Raw genomic sequence first — 20,402 nt, 5'->3', positions numbered from 1 at the left:
AGCTGCCCACTAACTCGAGTCACTGAAAGAGGAGTTAAAGAGACCTCAGGAGGTGCTGCAAGAATAGGTTTAGAGTCTCCTCCTAAAGGCTGAAAAGAAGCCACATTACTCAGACTGTCCTGACCCAGTCTGAAGTACACAAAATAAGTCCAAGACACACAGAAGCGAGAAGTATTTCAGAGTCATGAGTTCACTTTAATCCTTCAACAGTGGCCATGTTACATTTCCACCGCCTGCTTCGCTTTCTACACCTACCTATGATTTCTCACTTGGCGCCATGGAGGTGATTGTCTTCAAGCTTACACAACACCTCGACTTCACCTGCAGCTCACCTCGCTATTAAAGACTGCTGCCTGTGACCTCGTTTCACCTCGATATAGATGTCTATGCAGATGCTTTCTATTCAATAGTGTGTTTTGACTCTCCAACACAATATGGCTGAAATGCATTTAAATAAAACTTGAAACCTGAAATAGTGGGTGTGGCCAGCTGACAGATCGCTCTTTGATGTTTCTTAGATCCTGCTTCTCTATCACTGCCTCTGGGTGCCAACTCTCGTGCAGATGTCAACATTATGTGCAAAGAGTCACTCATACTTAAACCTTTGAAATGCCATTCTAAATGTTCAGGAAGTTATTGGCCGCAACACTGCCTGAAGTGTCTGCCTTGGGTCTTTGTTCCTAGAAATCTATAAATAGCAGAAATTAATGTAACTTTACTGCATTACTGTGATCTTAAAAATAAATAATTATGGGTTTTGCATAGCACGCCCCATAATGTGAAAGATTTCCTAATGCGGGTTTAAAAATACACCTTATTATTATCCAACCTTTTTTATGCAATACAGGCTACTAGGGCATTTTTTAGAAGGTGGCAGATAACATACTGTGTCAAAATGTGTCGGAGATCCCACCTGCCATATTACCAGTGCCATATGCTATAACGCACTTGTAATACAGTCGACGAGACATGCGCCTTTTCTGTGACGGACTATCCTGTCCACCAAACTCAGGATAAGGCCTTTAGACTTCTTACTCCTTGTATCAAACCTTGGAGAAAGCACGTGTCGGATCCATCAAAGGTCACCCACAGTTTATTTCATTCCTAGTGAGAAGCAACTCACCCGTTTTCAGAAGTAATACTCAGGTAGTCCGTCTCCGTGGTGCGGTTTACCAATTTGATGCAGGTGAGTGTGTTGAATTCTTCCAAAGCTTCCCGGATCAGAGCTAGGTGTCTATCAGCTGCAAAGACACGTGTGGACTGAGTCATAAAGAATTCAGAGGTGACTGGTCAGTTTGTGGGAAAAAAAAACATTACTGGTAATGGAACTTTGAAACAGTGTCAGCTCCAGACAGACTCACACTTACAGATGATTTTAAGATCTTTTTTTTATTCTTTGGACTGCCACTCACCAAAAATATCCCAAAAACACAGATCTGCTCCACTGTGAATTAGTTGAGATTTTTAACTGATTACATTTTGTGAATCACTTTTTTCCTTCTTGATAATTAATTTATTTTCGTTACGAAATTCATGTTTTCTTTCCATAATAAATCAGTTTCTTTCAAAAACTGATTTGCTTTTTTAAAGCAACAATGGTTTATTTTGAACATATTAATTCGTTTTTTTAAGGAACCCATTTATATAAAAAACGTTTACTGCTCAGAGAACTGATTCGTTTTTTAGGATAAACTAAGGCGGTGTTAACATTTTTCAAATTCATAGATTTGGGGCAAAACAGATGGAATTCACAATGTGCTGCATAGCGAACTTTGGGCCACAATCTGGCCAGTTCCCCATTGGGTGGATCAAATTTGACTATCCCTTCCCACAAAGGAACATGAGACGTGGCGTTATTCTTCAATCTTACCTGGACTGCCCACAAATAACTAGATCCTATGACACCTTGGGTGTCCCATCATGCCTGTTTCCCTTTCAAAAAGTGCTGCTTTGCAAAATTTACAAACTTTCTCCCCTTCATGGAAACGGACATCAGTGGCTCTACGTCAGTTCACAAAGGATAGTTCTTTTCATCACAGATAGAAAATGTGAAACTCAAATCAGAACTGTTTTGGATATAGGTGGTCATTCTGACCTCGGCGGTAAAAGGCGCCTACCGCTGGTCAGAAATCCTCCATAATCCCGCCGCGGTCGCGGAAACCCGCCACGGTCATTCTGACCCGCAGCAGCCAAACCTCCGAAAATCCGACAGCCACAACAGACCGCCAGACCAGCGGTCGGCGGAAAAGTGGAGGTGACAAAACCTCCACCGTCACGCCAACAGAAATACGCCCATGCCATTACGACCCACGAATCCACGCGGCGGTCTTTCAAACGCGGTTTTCCATTGGCGGGACACACCGCCGCGGTCAGAATACACACAAACGAACAAAACTCAGCCACATTGGCCGATTTGAATTCCACACACCTGATACACATACACACACCACTCCCACACACACAATACAATATAAAACACACACCCACATCACCCACAAACCCCTACGACCAAAAATTCAGAAAGAAGGCCAGAGCGAGACACCACCATCCACAAACTAGCAGCCACAGCCACTCAACACCATCACCCACACAATATCCACACACAAAACAACACACACCACCACACTCAACACACTTAACTACACATACTCCACCCCACACATCATACACACCACCCCATGGCACCCCAAAGACACCCCCGCTTCTCAGACGAAGAACTCAGGGTCATGGTGGAGGAAATCGTTCGGGTAGAGCCCCAGCTGTTCGGCACACAGATCCAATACACCAGCATTGCCCGGAGGACGGAGCTATGGCAGAGGATTGTCGAAAGGGTCAACGCTGTGGGACAGCACCCCAGAAATCGGGAAGACATCAGGAAGCGATGGAACGACCTACGGGGGAAGGTGCGTTCCATGGTATCCAGGCACAACATCGCCGTGCAGAAGACTGGCGGAGGACCCCCACCTCAACCCCCACAATTTACAACATGGGAGGAGGAAGTCTTGAACATCCTGCATCCTGACGGCCTCGCAGGAGTCGGCGGAGGAATGGATACTGGTAAGTTGAAGCTTCACTACTGCTTCCCCCCCACCTGCATGCCAAATCATACCCCAACCCTCACCCCCATCCTCGAACCCCACCCTCACCCCCACCCCCATCCTCACCCCCACCCTCACCCCCACCACCATCCTCACCCCCACCACCATCCTCACCCCCACCCTCAGCACACCTATTCCCTGCCAATGTCTCACCATCACAACCCACACATCCCAAAACCTAGGCCTGCATGCGTCCACTAAGCATGGACACCCATCACCAAAGCATGCCCAATGCATATACACATCCCCCCCACAAGCCACCCTCACCAAAGCCCCCACACATGAATGCCAGCACTTGGGGACACGGGAACCCACAGATACACCCATATGCCACACATTGAAACTATAACCATACCTCTATACCCCTGCAGGACCCGACCATCAACACACCGCCGCGGAGGGCCCAGAATTCTCCCCACCCCCCACCCAAGAGGCCGTCAGCGATGACAGCAGCTCTGTCGACCTGGACACTGATGACCAGCCCGGACCATCGGGGACCTCTGGACAGTCGGTTCCCCTCACACAGGCACAGGCCACTACAGACCCAAACCCCTCTGGGAACACCAGCACAGCTCCCACCCAGCGGGCCCATGCCTCTGTCTCCAGGGCGCGTCAATCTGCGGTGTGTCTACCACTACAGGGCACCCAGGATAACCCACCACCCCAACAACAACAGGGACCTGGGGGCAGTGGTAGTGGGCACACCAGCCAGGGGGCAGAGGCCCAGGGAAACAGGGCAACTCGGAGGGCAGCTGTGCGACAGGGGGGGGACGGGCCCAGGGAACCCACTCTCCACGAGGCCCTCACCACCATCATGGGAGCATACAACCGCTCCCAGGAGACGATGGCGACGGTACTGGCCCGGTTCCAGGAGATCCAGGTACTGCAGGAGGAACACTATCGGGGGTACAGGGAGGACATCAGAGCCCTCACCTCCACCCTGGTTACCATGGTAGGGCTGCTGCAGGACCTCATCAACACCAGGACGGACACTCAACAACAACAAAGGGCCCCTGCCACTAGCCTGGACCAAGAACAGCCAACCACCTCTGCCGGCGCTAGTGGACAGGAGGCCCCCGCACAACAGCAGCCCACCAGAACCCCACCTCCTGCAGGAGAAGAACCACCCCGCAAGAGGGCCCTGAGATCTCGCAAGAAGACAGAGTAGGATGTCAAGACCCCCGCCAGCAAAGGATACCACCTGATGTCATCCCACTGTCCCACATTGTCACCCTGTCCATCCTTGAACTGCCCATGCTCCATCTCTCCACAGGCCTCTGGACAATGCACCTGTGTGACTGTTACTCTGGACTCTGCCATGGACATTCCTTCACCATAGCCCCCACCCACTTGAAACCACCCATCCCATTTTGAGCACTGAAATAAACACCTATTTTGCACAAAACTATCTGGAGTCTGGCTGTGATTTCAAAATATTGTAATTGACATGACAGTGCAAATATGTCCTTGTACATAGTGAAGTCAACAAACAGCTGCCACAAAGCTGTAGTCCATGGGGAAACGAAGCACAGGACTCGTAGTGGGGACCCCAGATCTGAAATAGGGAGGGAAAAGCCACAACTCAGTCATCATACACTGGGGCAAATAGACAGGCAGCAGAGATGCAGGAGAGTAGTTCAGATTTACTAAATTATCTTTGAATTGTTACCTGTGTCCTATTGGAAGTACTGTTCAATGATTCTGTCCCTGTTGTCTGTTTCAGCCCCGTCGTCTTCCTCCTCGTCACTCTCCACAGGTTCCACCGCTGCCACAACACCACCGTCTCGACCATCCTCCTGCAGGAAAGGCACCTGGCGGCGCAAAGCCAGGTTGTGAAGCATGCAGCAGGCCACGATGATGTGACACACCTTCTTAGGTGAGTACATTAGGGATCCACCTGTCATATGCAGGCACCTAAACCTGGCCTTTAGGAGGCCAAAGGTGCGTTCGATCACCCTCCTAGTATGCCCATGGGCCTCATTGTACCGTTCCTCTGCCCTGGTCCGGGGATTCCTTACTGGGGTCAGTAGCCACGACAGGTTGGGGTACCCAGAGTCCCCCAATAGCCATACACGGTGTCTCTCTAGCTGTTCCATCACGTAAGGGATGCTGCTATTCCTCAGGATGTAGGCGTCATGCACTGACCCTGGGAATTTGGCATTTACATGCGAGATGTACTGGTCAGCCAAACACACCACCTGGATGTTCATGGAATGGTAACTTTTTCTGTTCCTGTACACCTGCTCCCTGTCTCTTGGGGGAACCAAAGCCACATGGGTCCCATCAATGGCACCAATGACGTTGGGAATATGTCCAAGGGTGTAGAAATCACCCTTCACTGTAGCCAATTCGCCCACCTCAGGGAAAATGATGTAGCTCCTCACGTATTTCATCAGGGCAGACAACACTCTGGATAACACCTTCGAAAACATGGGCTGAGACATCCCAGAAGCAATTCCCACTGTTGTCTGAAATGACCCACTTGCCAAGAAATAGAGTACTGACAGGACCTGCACCAGAGGGGGAATCCCTGTGGGTTGGCGGATGGGGGACATCAGGTCGGGCTCCAGCTGGGCACACAGTTCATGTATAGTGGCACGGTCAAGACGGTAGGTCAGGATAATGTGGCGTTCTTCCATTGTCGACAGGTCCACCAGCGGTCGGTACACGCGAGGATTCATCCGTCTCCTCGCCAAACCCAGCGGACGGTGCCTAGGAAGGACAACATGGAGCACACAGTCAAGCAACCCACAGGTACGTACTCACAGCTAGCACAGTAAACGATTCTCTATGCAGTGAATGGCGTGTCTGAGTGGCTATGCAAGGCCTAGGCCTGTGTGACGCAGTTGAAATTGAGCCATGTGGACCCTCGAAATGGCGGCTGCCTGACCTGTGAAGTGTGACAATGGGATGTGAGGTCAATGCGCTGGCGTGGCACACCGCGGCGGTCAGCAGTCGAAGACCGCGGCGCGAAGCCGCATTGGTTAACATTGAAGCCTATGGGTTTCAGGAGCCAATGGCGAAGGGCGCCGGCGGTGGCGGTACGCACCGCCGCGGTACGCACCGCCGCGGACGTGACCGCCATTTTCTATCTACTTATCCACTTGCGACTTGAACTTTCACAGGAGAGGACCTATACTGCAAGTGTTGCTGTGACCTCGGTCTGGAAGGGACAATGGCTGCTGCGACTGGGGAAAGGGCCCCTGCCTTCACTGGAGAGGAGTTGGAGAAACTTGTGGATGGGGTCCTCCCCCAGTATGCGCTACTCTACGGTCCTCCAGACCAACAAGTGAGTTTAATTCAATATGGATTTGGGGCCACTGGCTGGCTTGGGGGCCTGGCGGGGGGCCTGGCGGGGATGGGGGGGCATGTTGGGCCTGGCGGGGGGCATGGCGGGGGCCTGGCGGGGATGGGGGGCATGTTGGGGCTGGCGGGGGGCATGGCGGGGGGCCTGGCGGGGATGGGGGGCATGTTGGGCCTGGCGGGGGGCCTGGCGGGGGGCATGGCGGGGATGGGGGGCATGTTGGGCCTGGCGGGGGGCATGGCGGGGGGCCTGGCGGGGATGGGGGGCATGTTGGGGCTGGCGGGGGGCCTGGCGGGGATGGGGGGCATGTTGGGCCTGGCGGGGGGCATGGCGGGGGGCCTGGCGGGGATGGGGGGCATGTTGGGGCTGGCGGGGGGCATGGCGGGGGGCCTGGCGGGGATGGGGGGCATGTTGGGGCTGGCGGGGGGCATGGCGGGGGGCATGGCGGGGGGGCCTGGCGGGGATGGGGGGCATGTTGGGCCTGGCGGGGGGCCTGGCGGGGGGCATGGCGGGGATGGGGGGCATGTTGGGCCTGGCGGGGGGCATGGCGGGGGGCCTGGCGGGGATGGGGGGCATGTTGGGGCTGGCGGGGGGCATGGCGGGGGGCCTGGCGGGGATGGGGGGCGTTGGGCCACTGGCAACGAAAATGCAGACAAACTTGAACGTGGTATTTCTCCCTCCCTGTACGTGTCACATAGGTCCGCGCCCATGAGAAGATCGGGATTTGGCGTGCCATCGCCAAGGAAGTCCGGACCCTGGGGGTCCACCATCGACGGGGCACCCACTGCCGCAAGAGGTGGGAGGACATCCGCCGCGGGACCAAGAAGACCGCTGAGTCTCTGCTGGGAATGGCCTCCCAACGTAGGCGGGGTGCCTGCCGTCAACTGACCCCCCTGATGTTCCGGATCCTGGCGGTGGCCTACCCTGATTTGGATGGGCGCGTGAGGGCAGCACAACAGACACAAGGGGGTGAGTCCAAGCATTATCTACTCTGTTGTCGCGCAGTGGAGGTGTCTGGGTGGGGGAGGAGGGCTGTGGGTCCCCCTAGGCCAGGGCGATATCTGTAGGCTGGGCACCCCCGTAAGCCCCTGTGTCCCCAGCCACCACCCTCAGTAGTGTGTCAGTACAGCCATCCCTGGGCCGTGTCATCCATGGGTGCAGTTGTCAACTCTAGGCGTGTAGGGCATGTTCCACGGAATGCGTAGCGGACCCCAAGTGCGCAACTTAGTGCAGGGGGCATCTGTGTCTGTCATGTCCACTAACTGTACCGGAGATCCATGTACTCAATATCCCTTTATTTCTCTCTCCCCCCCCTTTTTGTTTGTCTTTCTGTGCTTGTGTGCATCAGCATCATCAGGCGGAGGAGAAGTGGCAGGAGGGAGCTGCATCTCACATGGCCCAGGAGGGCCATGCCACAGAGTCTGACTGGACCAGTGAGACGGAGGGTGAGGGGAGCTCCACAACGGGGACGACTGGACCCTGCAGCGACACGGACACGTCCTCGGAAGGGAGCTCCCTTGCGGGGGTGGCACCATCCGTGCCCCCCGCCATTACAGGTACAGCCGCCACCCAGCGCACCATCTCCGCCCTCCCAGCAGCCCCTCAGCGTTCGCCCCGTGCCCGCTCTGCCAGGAAGCCGGGCATCTCCTTCGCCCCAGGCACCTCAGGCCCTGCCCCTGTTACCCCCGCTGCCCTCAGTGCGGAGCTCATTGACCTCGTGAGGACGCTCATTGTTGGGCAGACTACCCTTTTGAATGCCATCCAGGGGGTGGAGAGGGAGGTTCATCGCAGCAATGCGTACCTGGAGGGCATTCATTCGGGTCAGGCTGCCCATCAGCGATCGTTCCAGGCTCTGGCCTCAGCACTGACGGCAGCCATTGTCCCTGTCTCCTGCCTCCCTCTACTAACTCCCTCCTCCCAGTCTCCTGTTCCTCTGCCTGTCCCACCCACACCATCAGACCAGCCTGCACACACCTCAACACCCAAGAGAAGCTCATCCAAACATAAGCACCACAGATCACGCAGACATTCACACACGCAACATTCCGATGCAGACATGCCAACAGTCACTACCACCTCTGTGACCCCCACCTCCTCGTATCCCTCCTCCCTCCCTGTGACGTCTACACTCACACCTCCATTCACCTCACCATCAGCCAGTGTTTCCATCACCAGCACACCCTCCAGTCCAGTCCGCACACGTGCAGTCACCACCCCCACTGCCATTTACACGTCCCCTGTCCTCTCCCACTGTGTCTGTCACCCCCTCTTCCACACCACACAAACGCAGCCACCCACCCACCCAACAGCCATCCACCTCACGACAGCCTATCCCTCCTGCACCTGCACCCAAAGACAGCAAACGTGACTCACCTACAACCACATCCTCTCCCTCCACTCCCATTCCCACTGTACCTACCACTCTCCATTGTCCCAAGAAACTCTTCCTCGCCACTGCTAACTTCTTTCCTGACCCTGAGCCCCCCCCTCCTTCTCGTCGGGGTAAGAAGAGCACCTCAGCCACCACCAGCCCTGCAGCCCCCTTGACAAGGGTGCAGGGGTATTGGAGCCCACCAGCCCGCATGTCTGGATCTTCGCCCAGCAGCAAGGGGACAGCCAGCCCACCCCCTGGGAAGAGGAGCAGAAGGCGGAAGGGGCGCCGCAGGAGCCCGGCTTCTACATCCCCCCCGGACACCACCCAGACACAGTCACCAGCCACAGCTCCAAAGGGAGGAAAGGGCCACAGACTCCCGACTAAGGAGGGCAAGGGCAGCAAGTCGGAGAGGTCAGGCTGCAGGCCTGCTGCCCAGGAGGAGCCCACCACCCCCATAGCCGCTGGCCAGGGAGGACCCAGCCCAGCTGGCCAGGAGGGCCCCACCACCCACAGCCCAGGTGGGCATTGAAGGAGCACCATCCCCGCTGCCCAGGAGGGCACCACCAGGCAATGAGCAGTTGGCCATAGACCGGCCACCGTCTCAAGAACCGCTGAACTGGGCCCCGCCGTCTCAAGCACCGCTGAACTGGGCCCCGCCGTCTCAAGCACCGCTGAACTGGGCCCCGCCGTCTCAAGCACCGCTGAACTGGGCCCCGCCGTCTCAAGAACCGCTGAACTGGGCCCCGCCGTCTCAAGCACCGCTGAACTGGGCCCCGCCGTCTCCAGCACAGCTCCGCTGGGGACCGCCGTCTCAAGAACCGCTGAACTGGGCCCCGCCGTCTCCAGCACCGCTCCGCTGGGGACCGCCGTCTCAAGAACCGCTGAACTGGGCCCCGCCGTCTCAAGCACCGCTGAACTGGGCCCCGCCGTCTCAAGCACCGCTGAACTGGGCCCCGCCGTCTCAAGCACCGCTGAACTGGGCCCTGCCGTCTCAAGAACCGCTGAACTGGGCCCCGCCGTCTCAAGCACCGCTGAACTGGGCCCCGCCGTCTCCAGCACAGCTCCGCTGGGGACCGCCGTCTCAAGAACCGCTGAACTGGGCCCCGCCGTCTCCAGCACCGCTCCGCTGGGGACCGCCGTCTCAAGAACCGCTGAACTGGGCCCCGCCGTCTCAAGCACCGCTGAACTGGGCCCCGCCGTCTCAAGCACCGCTCCGCTGGGGACCGCCGTCTCAAGAACCGCTGAACTGGGCCCTTCAAGGCAAGACCCGCTGAACTGGGCCCTTCAAGGCAAGAAGCGCTGAACTGGGCCCTTCAAGGCAAGAACCGATGGCCCTTTGGCAGACGTGGCAGGGCAGGATCTGTCTCGGGCAGGGCTGCAGGATGTCCTCTGGCCAACATGCCTCCTCCAGTGGCAGTGGAGTCTGTTATGGACTGTTTGGACTGTGGCTTTGCTCTCCCCAGGATGGCCCAGTGGGCAGGCCACCCACTGTATGGACTGTATGGACTGTGGCTTTGCTCTCCCCAGGATGGCCCAGTGGGCAGGCCACCCACTGTATGGACTGTATGGACTGTGGCTTTGCTCTCCCCAGGATGGGCCAGTGGGCAGGCCACCCACTGTATGGACTGTATGGACTGTGGCTTTGCTCTCCCCAGGATGGGCCAGTGGTCATGGAGTCCCCTCGTGGATCTGGCGTCGTGTACTCAAGTGGCTGAGGTGCCCCCCCTTCCCTTCCCCCTGAGGTGCCTGTCCTATTTTCTTTCTGATGCCCCTGCAGTGTTCTCTCCGTGGAGTTCTTGTCGTGGGACTGGGCCTTGCCCCTTTGCACAGGACCCCTGTGGTCCACGGACAGTGGTTGGACTACATTTAGTAGCTGTATATATTTTGTACATAGTTTATTTATTTATTGGGATTATTGGTGTCCATATTTCAATATATCTGCCCGTTTATGATCTCTTCTTTTGGTCTTTGCATTATTTCGGAGGGGGGGGTTTGTGGGTTGTGACAGTGATCTGTGGGAATGCATTGATGTGTGTGTTGTAGTGGGTGTGGGTGGGTGGGTGTGTGCCGGTACTCTTTTCCCTCCCCTGTGTCGTAGGTGCAGTACTCACCGATGTCTTCCGCGCCGCCGGGCGTGCTCCTGGTACAGGAGCGGGTATAGGAGTGCGGGGATGACCTGCAACTCGGGTTCCATACTGCCGGAATCTCGCGTGGAGTGCGTAGAGGTGAGCGTTTTCCCGTTCGTAGTCTGTTTCCGCCATGTTTTTATCGGCGGTGCTCCCGCCCCGGAAAAGGTGGCGGATTGGTGGGTCGTGATAGGGTGGGCGGTACATTGTCTGCCGCCTGGCTGTTGGCGGGGACCGCCGCGCTGTTTGTTTGTTCCGCCGTGGCGGGCGGAGTGTTAATGCGGCGGGCTGTGTTGGCGGTTCCCGCCAGGGTCAGAATTGCATATTTTGGACCGCCGGCCTATTGGCGGCTTGGCCGCCGCATTATCACCGACCGCCAGGGTCAGAATGAGGGCCATAGTCTTAAGCCATTCGTTAGTGCCTTACAGAAAAATTTCCGTTAAACGATAAATCAAAACAAACAAAGGTTTAAATAAGGAATAACATGGAAAATCAGTATTTCTGCAAGTTGTTCTTCAATGAAGAGTCGAGTAAGCTCCAGCTTTTTAGCTGCAAGTATCAGGCCTGTCTTTCATATGCTGCTGTGAGGTATTATCTCCTCCGTCCTGGTGTAATACAACATCACTTCACATAGGAAAACATTGTTAAATTAGCGGTAAAATAATTATAATAGATTCATCCTTCTGTAAATCAGGACTTACAATTACAGGGACCTTCTCTAAATCTGTGCTCCAGAGATGGAAGGCTCTATTTGGAATCTTTATTTCTTCTTGCCTTGCTTATTCCTTCCAATACTCTCTCCCCAGATGCTCTTGACTGCTCTCACTGGAGTTTCTCACTTCCACCCAGCAGGTTCTGTTTCTTTCGATACTCTGCCTTGCTGGTCTTGACCGCTCACATTCATCAGGAGGCTCTCACTCCACCTAACTGTTCTCACTTCTTTAAGTACTGTCTCCCCACCTGGTCTTGACCACTCACACTCAGCTGGAGGCTTTCACTTCCCCTACCTGTTCTTATTTCTTTGGATACTCTCTCCCTGCTGCTTTTGACCGCTCACAGTCATATGGAGGACTCCCACTTCCCCTACATGTTCTTATTTCTTGATACTGTGAAAGCTGAATTAAATACTAATGATTTTCATTTGTTATTGGTTAATAATTTGCATAGAACTAAGCTAATATAGAACTTAATGTGCGACTTGGAAAATATGCCCACTTGAGTGGCGTCATCAAATACATAATGCTTTTGGTAAATGCATATTATTATTAGTTGAAGTACATGTGTAAAGAAAATTGTAGTAGTATGTCATATTAATGATTTCATGCTATGTATTTGCTTATTTTACTAAAGGCCTTAAGATAGCGAAGTATGGGCCTAGTCTGCCCAACCTCATATTAAGCTGCAATGTCTAATAAAATAGTGGGAAATGTATGACCTTAGAATTAATGCTTTTATTGTTCACACTGTGCTGACCAAACATTTTGCAGATGTCTTTAAGGTGCTCATTATAACTGCTTGCTAGAATGTCTTGTATTAGAAAATGTAATTTTGGAAAGTTTGATGTGTGAGACAAGGATGTTCAGGGGAACCAACTATGGATGCACTGACTGGAGAGCGAATCTCAACCAATTGGTTTCCTGAAGAGCCTACGATGGGAACAGGAGAAGAGGAGCCAATCATCGACATGTGAAAGACAGCTTAGTTATATCTTAGATTTGAGTTTTTATTTCTATTGGACTAACTGTAAACATATGATTTTCTGACCAATGGCAAGGTGGGAAGTTTCTTTAGGAAATTCTGACTTAGCCCGACAGCACAGAGGAGAGGGGGCTCTTTTCTATTCTGATTTTCCCTGCAGTGGTTCTGTTCAAGGAGCTGAATAAGTTCCTGATGACTTTATTTCTAACTTTGACTTTATTGCTTAAGTTTTAATGCTGAATGCTGATCCCTTGGATATTGTTTCCTTAAATGGTTCAGATAGCTTAGAGACCCCGTGTCTGAGCCATTCCCTTTCACTGCCCAATTGCTGAAGCTGACCAGACGGATGTTCAACTGACAAAGAGAATCGCTGCTTGCTGATCCATTTGAGAAGAGGTATAACAAAATGGTATTGTCCTTGTTGTAGGTTTTGTTCTTTGTTTCTAGGTACCACCTGCTATTTTTATAGAGTGATAGTAAGATGATTCCCAAATTAACTTTAACTAAATTGTTTTGCATGAAGCCCAAACATGCTATTCTAATCAGAAGGTTAGTTAGGGAGCCCTGGAAATGTCAGCAAATTGCAATTAACCAAGAATTGACGTTGTTCACCTGTTGAATCTAGATGTATGTCATTTCTATTGCACAGTTATTTTTGCTGTTAATTTGTACGGTGACTCTTGAATGCTTAATTGCTAATGCTTTAGTTAAATTGAGATTCTTTAGAAGATTTGGTCAGCCGGTGTTATTCATGTATGTTTATCATTTTGTTTTGAGATTAATTTACGTGACATTAGCATTGTTTTTTTATGTTTGTTTATTAATTTTCAATGTTATTGAAGACATTACAATATATTATGTCACTGAGCAAACTGCCATCCTTATAAACAGTGTCTAAATGCATATAATTAAGCATTGTTTAGTCAGAGGTCTACCAGAGAGTGTCTCTTGACAGAAACGTATAAACATTTTTATATTCTTCAGCAAAACCATTATGCAGAAAACATAACATTGCATTTGTGGGACAATACATATTGCGATGGGATGGAATCCATGTTGTCATTAGTGCAGTGCTGAGCATCCAGGGACAGGGATAAGATGTTAATTGTAATTATTTTCAGTATATACATGGGGCATAGCAATACATATATTGGCATATAACTCGCTTCTCAGAACGGATGTAAATCGTTCTTGGCCTCTACGTTAAGTACTAGAGGATCCCATCATTCCCCACCTGTACATATAATACCGCAAGCTCATAGCCAACGAATATGATGTGCTTCTGCTTTGGCCCAAGTTAATAGGTCTTTTAACCATGGCCAGAGGGATTGAGGACTTCCATGCCATAGCAATCCTGCGTTTAAATAATACAAAAGCTGTCAATGAACCTGTGAAGGAATTTATCACCTTTTTATGAGGGCGAATGCCCAAGAGACAAGAGGTAGGTGTTACGGGTAGGGGATGTGTGGTCAGGTCCGATACTATTGTAATAATTGTGCACCAGGTAGCTTGTAATATCGGGCATTCCTACACCATATAGTAAAATCCCGCTAGGGGTGAGGTGCAGCTTGGACAACCCAGGTTGTGTGTGGGGTACATGCAGTGGATGCGATGAGAGTCTAGATATGCGTGGTGTATATAATTGAATTGTTTAAATCTAAATCTAGCATTTCAGGATATTCTCTTTACAGTCTGTAAAGCCCTACTCCATTCCGCGTCGGTTAGTGGGTGCGGGCAGCGCCACAATCCTGTTCTCATGCGCACTTTGCAGGAGGTTGATTTCAGGTGTATGTAATGTGGCATATAAGGTAGTAATGATTCGCTGTGTGCCCCTGATTAGCAAGATGATATGTAGTGCGTGGGATGTGGGCGGCTCTGTGTCCACTGTTCCCCAGAAGCCACGCATGACCTGCAGTATAACATAGTAAGTGAGAAATTGTCCAGGTGCAATATCGTGTCCAGTGATGATGTCTTGAAATGACCTTAGTGTGCCTTCCAAAAATTAATTCCCCAGACGGGTGAACCCTTTTGCAGCCCATTGGTTACGATCTACAGCTCGCGTTTTCTGTATTATCCTGGGTATTTCCCAAATGGAAATCTCTGGTGAGTATGGAATCTGTGGACTCTTGAGATGTATAGAACGGTGCTAGCATGTGTGTGCTCCTTTCATTAGCGGAGTCACGGTATTACTAGGGCCACTAGAATCTGTTAGCCAAGTGTACACCGCAACATTCCCTAGTTGGGCTTGTATAGTGTGGGATTCCGGTCATGTTGGTGAGAGTAATCAGGTCATTGGCTATTGTAGTAGTCAGTGGTATTTGGAGTTTGGATAGAACTACCCTGCAGCGTCCATCTCCCCAGATCAAACCATGGAGCAGGCCATTAGGCATCTTAAAGAAGACGCGCGGTACCACTACAGGGAATGATGTGAATAGATATAGCAATTAACGTTTTGGATGTCACCACACGGCCAATCGGTGATAGTGGTAAAGATCGCCAGATAGTGAGTGAATTAAGGATATTTGCAACCGCCTTGTGCAAGTTACAATCAAGAAGATAATGCGTTGCATGATAAACATTAATTCCTAAGTACTTGAAGGTATCATTATTTCACTGCAAGTGGGAGTCAGCCGCGATCACTCTGTTAGCAGGAGGGCGAGGAGCCAGCAGGAACACACATGACTTGGACTGATAAACCTGGAGACCAGAGATCTCACTGAAGTTCTCCAATGCTGTTCAAGCTCCGGAAGTGCGGTTCTAATCGACATAGCTGGTGTACTGTGATGTTCTCCCCGGAGGAGCCAGGCAAGTAATCTGCCCGAGCGATCTCCCTGTGTGCGTTGTAGAGTCGTTCGTGTATGGAACTCATGATAGTGTTGCGTAGGCTCTCATTATCCTAATGAGACTACTGGATTTTTGGGCGGCAAGATCGCTCACAGTGTGGGGGACTAAGTCTGACCGACGGTGAAGGACCCTTGTCACCCCAAATCCGTTTTTTGCTCTGGCTAACTAGCAGTGCCTCATCTCTCCCAAAGGGAAGAGACAATTGGGCAGCCGAGCGCATGACATCTTAGTACTTCCCAGGGAAGTCGCGGTCCCACATAGAAATGACAAAGACAGCTTAAGTTTTAAAGATTGGTTTAATAAAACAACTGCCTTTTAGATAACAAAGCGTGAGCCGCAATAACCAGAACTATACAACACAGTAGGATTGAAATAGTAACGAGGAGAGAGAAGCACAAGAATAAGGCTATCATAGTGCAACTGGATTAGGTTCTCTCTAAGTTATATTTTGAGCACAGCGTGTGAATCTCTAAGCCTGCCTTTCAGGTTCCCCCGGGAGGACATCAACCATCATACCTGAGCAAGAGCCTGCAATCTGCATCAGCATCTGCAACAGGGCAGTCAGCATCTAGTTGTAGGTTCCTGGTCGGAATCTCCCTCTTACGTGTACCAGGAATAGAAAGTGTTTTTATAACTAGCACGCCGGTGTTCTAAGAAACGTCCCTACGTAAGGATGTGTACTTTCTACGAACCCTAAAGACTAAACTTCTACCACGCCTATCGGCAATGTACCAGACTGCATCCTTGACTGAAGCACAGAGCGAGCAAGAATGTATTGTTTGAGAACACAGTGCTGAAGTAAGCTAAACAGTGTGATAGAATGAAATAAAAACAAGACCGTGAAACTAGTTATTGTAAAATAACAGTGCGAGGTTGAATAAAATGCATCTAGCGCAAAGTGCACAGGGGCCTAAAACGTTAAGCAAACGCGCATAAAGCTACATTAAAAATGGCTACACTACACCCTCCCCTTGTCGGTAGAAAGTGGTTTAAGCCGAAACTAAAAAATGCCCTAGGCCAAAATATAATTAAAACCCTATCAAATTTCAACAAGTTAAGAGGACACCAAAGCATATTAATCTTCAATTTAAAAGAAAAGGAATGAGCATGTGGCAAAATGCCGAATTCGAATCACAATGTCAATTTAAAATAAATCCAATTCAAACAGTGGTCACAGAGAGCAGGAGAGTCTCCACTTCGGCAGATGACAAAACCGGAAAATCCACGCCAAAGACTACCAAGGAGCAGGTGTGTTCCAAAGCCCCAGTGTCAACCAAGGCGGCATCCCGTGTAGAGCCTGTAAACGAGTCAATATCAACTTCCTCCAGGAAGGGTATCACGTAAGTAGCGTCTCAAAGCAAACGCAGCCGAATCGCGCATGTCTGGTAATGAGCCCTCATCAGGAACATCAACAGATCAGCATCAACCACTGGGGGGCGTTGCTGTGAGAGACAGACGTCTAGTGCATTTTCAAAAGAGCACCAATGGCACCAAAACACGGGCTGCACACAATCCAAAACTGGTCTGAATGACAGAGACCAGTCACACTCCAAATGTTCCAGGAGTGTTGCTCCAAAGTGCTACATCATGCGTTCACAACACAGCTGCGCTGATGGGAGCACCCACATTCGTCCTTGTTGCGGCGGGACAGCCATTGCGTGAAAACAACAGCAACAGCAAAATGCCGGCTAATAAAGCCAAAGTTATCGGAAATCCCCCCAAAATGCTTCCGAAAATTGAATGAATAGCCCAAGGTATTAAACCGAATATGGAAGAGAAGGTGTGAACGAAACCAACACCAACGGCTTTGAAAAAATGTGCTAATCCAGCCGTGCTGGACGCATTAAATATACGTCCCACGAGTTCACCAAAGTGGCTCGGAAAGTTGGTATTTAACAGGGACTGTATTTCAGTTGATGACCTTGCCACCTGAAGTGCGTAGGTCTCGCGTGCAGATCTAAGGGCCACATGCTTCTGAAACAATAAAGCCTTCAGTCTACTTAACTTGTCAAAATTCACCTTGGAAGTAGCAATGTGAGGCCAAATATCCGCTACCTCCCTAATTTTAGTGGGGAGAAACAACACACTCCCGCAGCAAGTAACAACCTTAGTGACCGAAACAACGTAAACTATTCCGGCCCGCATGCCACAACAGTCTTCACTATTGAGGAGGACGTAGCTGCTGTTTGAAAGCACCTGGAATGTGCGTTTAATCAAGGGGACCGGACCTCCCTTCAGATAGCAAGCCAAGTTCGCCACAGAGGCATTACACGCCCCATGCAAGGACAGCTGCTTACAAATCATCGAATGGCTGACTGAAGTCTTGCATTCACTACCGCTAAGAAAGACTTCTTTCATGCCATTGAGGCATTGGTACAAGAAGGGAAGCTCCCACACCTCATGGATGTAACTATCTCCCAACTTTTCATATCTGCCTACCGGAACATGTTTCAAACAAGAAGTGAATTGTAATGTGGAAATTAGCAGATTAATAACCCCGTGTATTAACCACTCTGCAGAGGGAATCTCGGCCACGGTAAAAGGCAATCTATCTAACTTTTCAGTGTTGAGCATGACATAAGTCGCCTCCTTCTTAGCCATTAGTTGTTGTTGTCGCGTTAAATTAAAGGAAAAAAAGATTTCCCTGGCACTGATGTGCTGCAACAGAACGCGACCCGCCTTCAATGTCTGAAGCGTCCTACCCAACTGCATAATGGACCTGGTCTGACTCTGTCCATGATATAAAGAAGACATATCAGATCGTATAATATCTATAGCAGAAGAAACAATGTTGTTAATTGTATATATCCAGTCGGACAAGGTGTGAATTCCATTATCCGCAACAGCTGATGCCTTTTTCAAATGTTCCTGATCTATCTGCCTTAACCGGGCAGCAGCCTCTTGTTGGGAAAGTTTCCATATTTCATTGTATACTTCATACAAGAAACGCTTCCTACGTGGCGTCTTTGGGCCTGACAAAAAATCTTGTAAGTCAGTGTTATTAGACAGGAGAGTGAGATGTGTCTTAACTGCATCTAGCGAGGAGGATTTTAACCATTGCTGGCACAGTTTTCCCACACTATATGTAGTAATTATTTCAGCATGTTCTGGTGATATATAGCAAGGGTCTTACCTACTTGTCCGGAAACCCCTGAGGAGGTGACAAAACGTTGATGACACCCGTTGGTGTCTATGGGCCACAATAATCACCCGCCTGGACGTGTCAATGAAGTGTTAAATGTACCATTCTGGACCCATTCAGTAAGCTCACTAAAAGTGGCATTTATGTATTTCTGCCAATTATTAATTTTTGCAGAGGCAGGTATACTAGGCATGTTCAATTCTCTGATTGTGGCTAAGCCTAAACATCTAGTCTGTTGTACTGTTTCATTTAAAAAAATCATTTGAACGGGAATGAGACATGCTCTAAACAATGTTTCTCTACCCTTGGTTTGCCAATTTTTTGTTCCCCAAACACTTTTCAAATCAACATTTTTTGACGAATATTCATAACCTTCAATTGACAATCGGGAAACAAAGGAATACGAATATATGAATTTCGTGTTGGTCAACAACATTTGTTTATCTTTAGTCGGTGTTAACCTAAAATAATATGACTTAGCATTCTTTTGATGATGCCCAGAAAAATACGTAAATTTATCAAAATAAGTTTTGGAACTCTCTTGCGGGGGAGTTGGGCAGTGTTCCCATTGCTTCTAGTCAAATATCGTTTTTGGACTACTTGCTTTGTGTATGAAGTGGTGCCCATAATAATTATAGCAAAACATGTCACCATAATTGTCTTTAAACTGGTATTCATCTTAATTTTCATAGACAGTATAATATCGTAATTCCGTCATCATTGAATCAACTGTCTTCACATCCCAATCATCAGATACAATGCCTGGTATTACTATATCATTCATAGATAACTTTAGGACATACGGTATTTGAATTATCTCAGTGGGACCGTATATATCAAACATTACTTTATCCCACACAATCCCATCTGGAATTGGCACTGCAGAAATGTTCATAAAGGACAAGTCTCTTCGAACCCTATGTGATGAAAAATGTGGTTTCAACACCTCCTCCACCTGTTTAACCGCTGATCTCTCAGGAAGAAAATGACCATGTATAAACAGAAAAAAGGTAATGACAAACCCAATCCAAAGAAAAAATGCTACCATAGTCAATAAGAGCCACAGATAGTTCCATGGAAAAACAAAATATGTATCCTTAAGCCAACACATCAGTTTACGTGGACCTGACAGATCAGGAGTCGAAGAGGCAAACGAGTCCGATAGACCATCGTTGTTATCGGCAAAGTAAGTAGAGGCAGTTTGTGCAAAAGGCGTTGCCGTATTCAATGGAGGATTTGGTGTTTCTCGTGGTGGTACACTGTAGATAGCACCATCCATCACGTCTGTAGTCATGGTGACTTGATCAAATGTTTCTAAGTTGGTCGTTGTCAGTGGAACTAATGCAAGATCATCATCCACCCTCCCAAGCACGGAGACGCAACAGTGTTGGTATAGATAACTTGAAGAGGAACTTCTTACCCAGTAGTGAGAGGGATTCGGGAACTACTGGACGTTCCTCCTGTCTGCTGTGTAGAATCGGCCACATGTTGTAACTTGAAACGGTCAATAGAAACAAAGCGATTTTCTTTGGTACCTGGCAACTCGTGTAAAATAACAGTTCTTGTTCCATGTATCCCCAACACAGGGACTGGTGCACGATAAGAAGGACCAAATTCTTTTTTCACTGCGACCTTTTCATGCACAAGATCCCAAACCCTGGGAATCCAGCCGGTAGGTGTTACTGGCACATCCTTAGTTCCTGTGGAGGCGGCACTTTTAGAAGAGTTATCTTCATGGAACTGCTGTAATTCCTGTAAAACATCATTTATGTCAAAAGGTGTTTCCGCCGCCTCCACACCAGGACCATCAAGATCC

At 50.0% G+C, this 20,402-nt stretch overlaps 1 protein-coding gene across 2 annotated transcripts in view; it reads right to left on the bottom strand.

Annotated features, from left to right (window-relative positions):
* The window catches only part of LOC138283718 (astacin-like metalloendopeptidase), a 728,958-nt gene that overhangs the window by 418,304 nt on the left and 290,252 nt on the right, over nucleotides 1-20,402 (bottom strand). For both annotated transcript variants that reach the window (XM_069221760.1, XM_069221761.1), the window contains one exon: nucleotides 1,124-1,241. In XM_069221760.1, coding sequence (XP_069077861.1) covers nucleotides 1,124-1,241 — 118 coding nt within the window. The remainder of the gene's footprint in view (nucleotides 1-1,123; nucleotides 1,242-20,402) is intronic.

The sequence above is a fragment of the Pleurodeles waltl genome, chromosome 3_1 (assembly GCF_031143425.1).
Source record: "Pleurodeles waltl isolate 20211129_DDA chromosome 3_1, aPleWal1.hap1.20221129, whole genome shotgun sequence".
Taxonomy (NCBI): domain Eukaryota; kingdom Metazoa; phylum Chordata; class Amphibia; order Caudata; family Salamandridae; genus Pleurodeles; species Pleurodeles waltl.
Note: the sequence above shows the minus strand (reverse complement) of the source record. Positions and strands in the feature narration are given on the sequence as shown.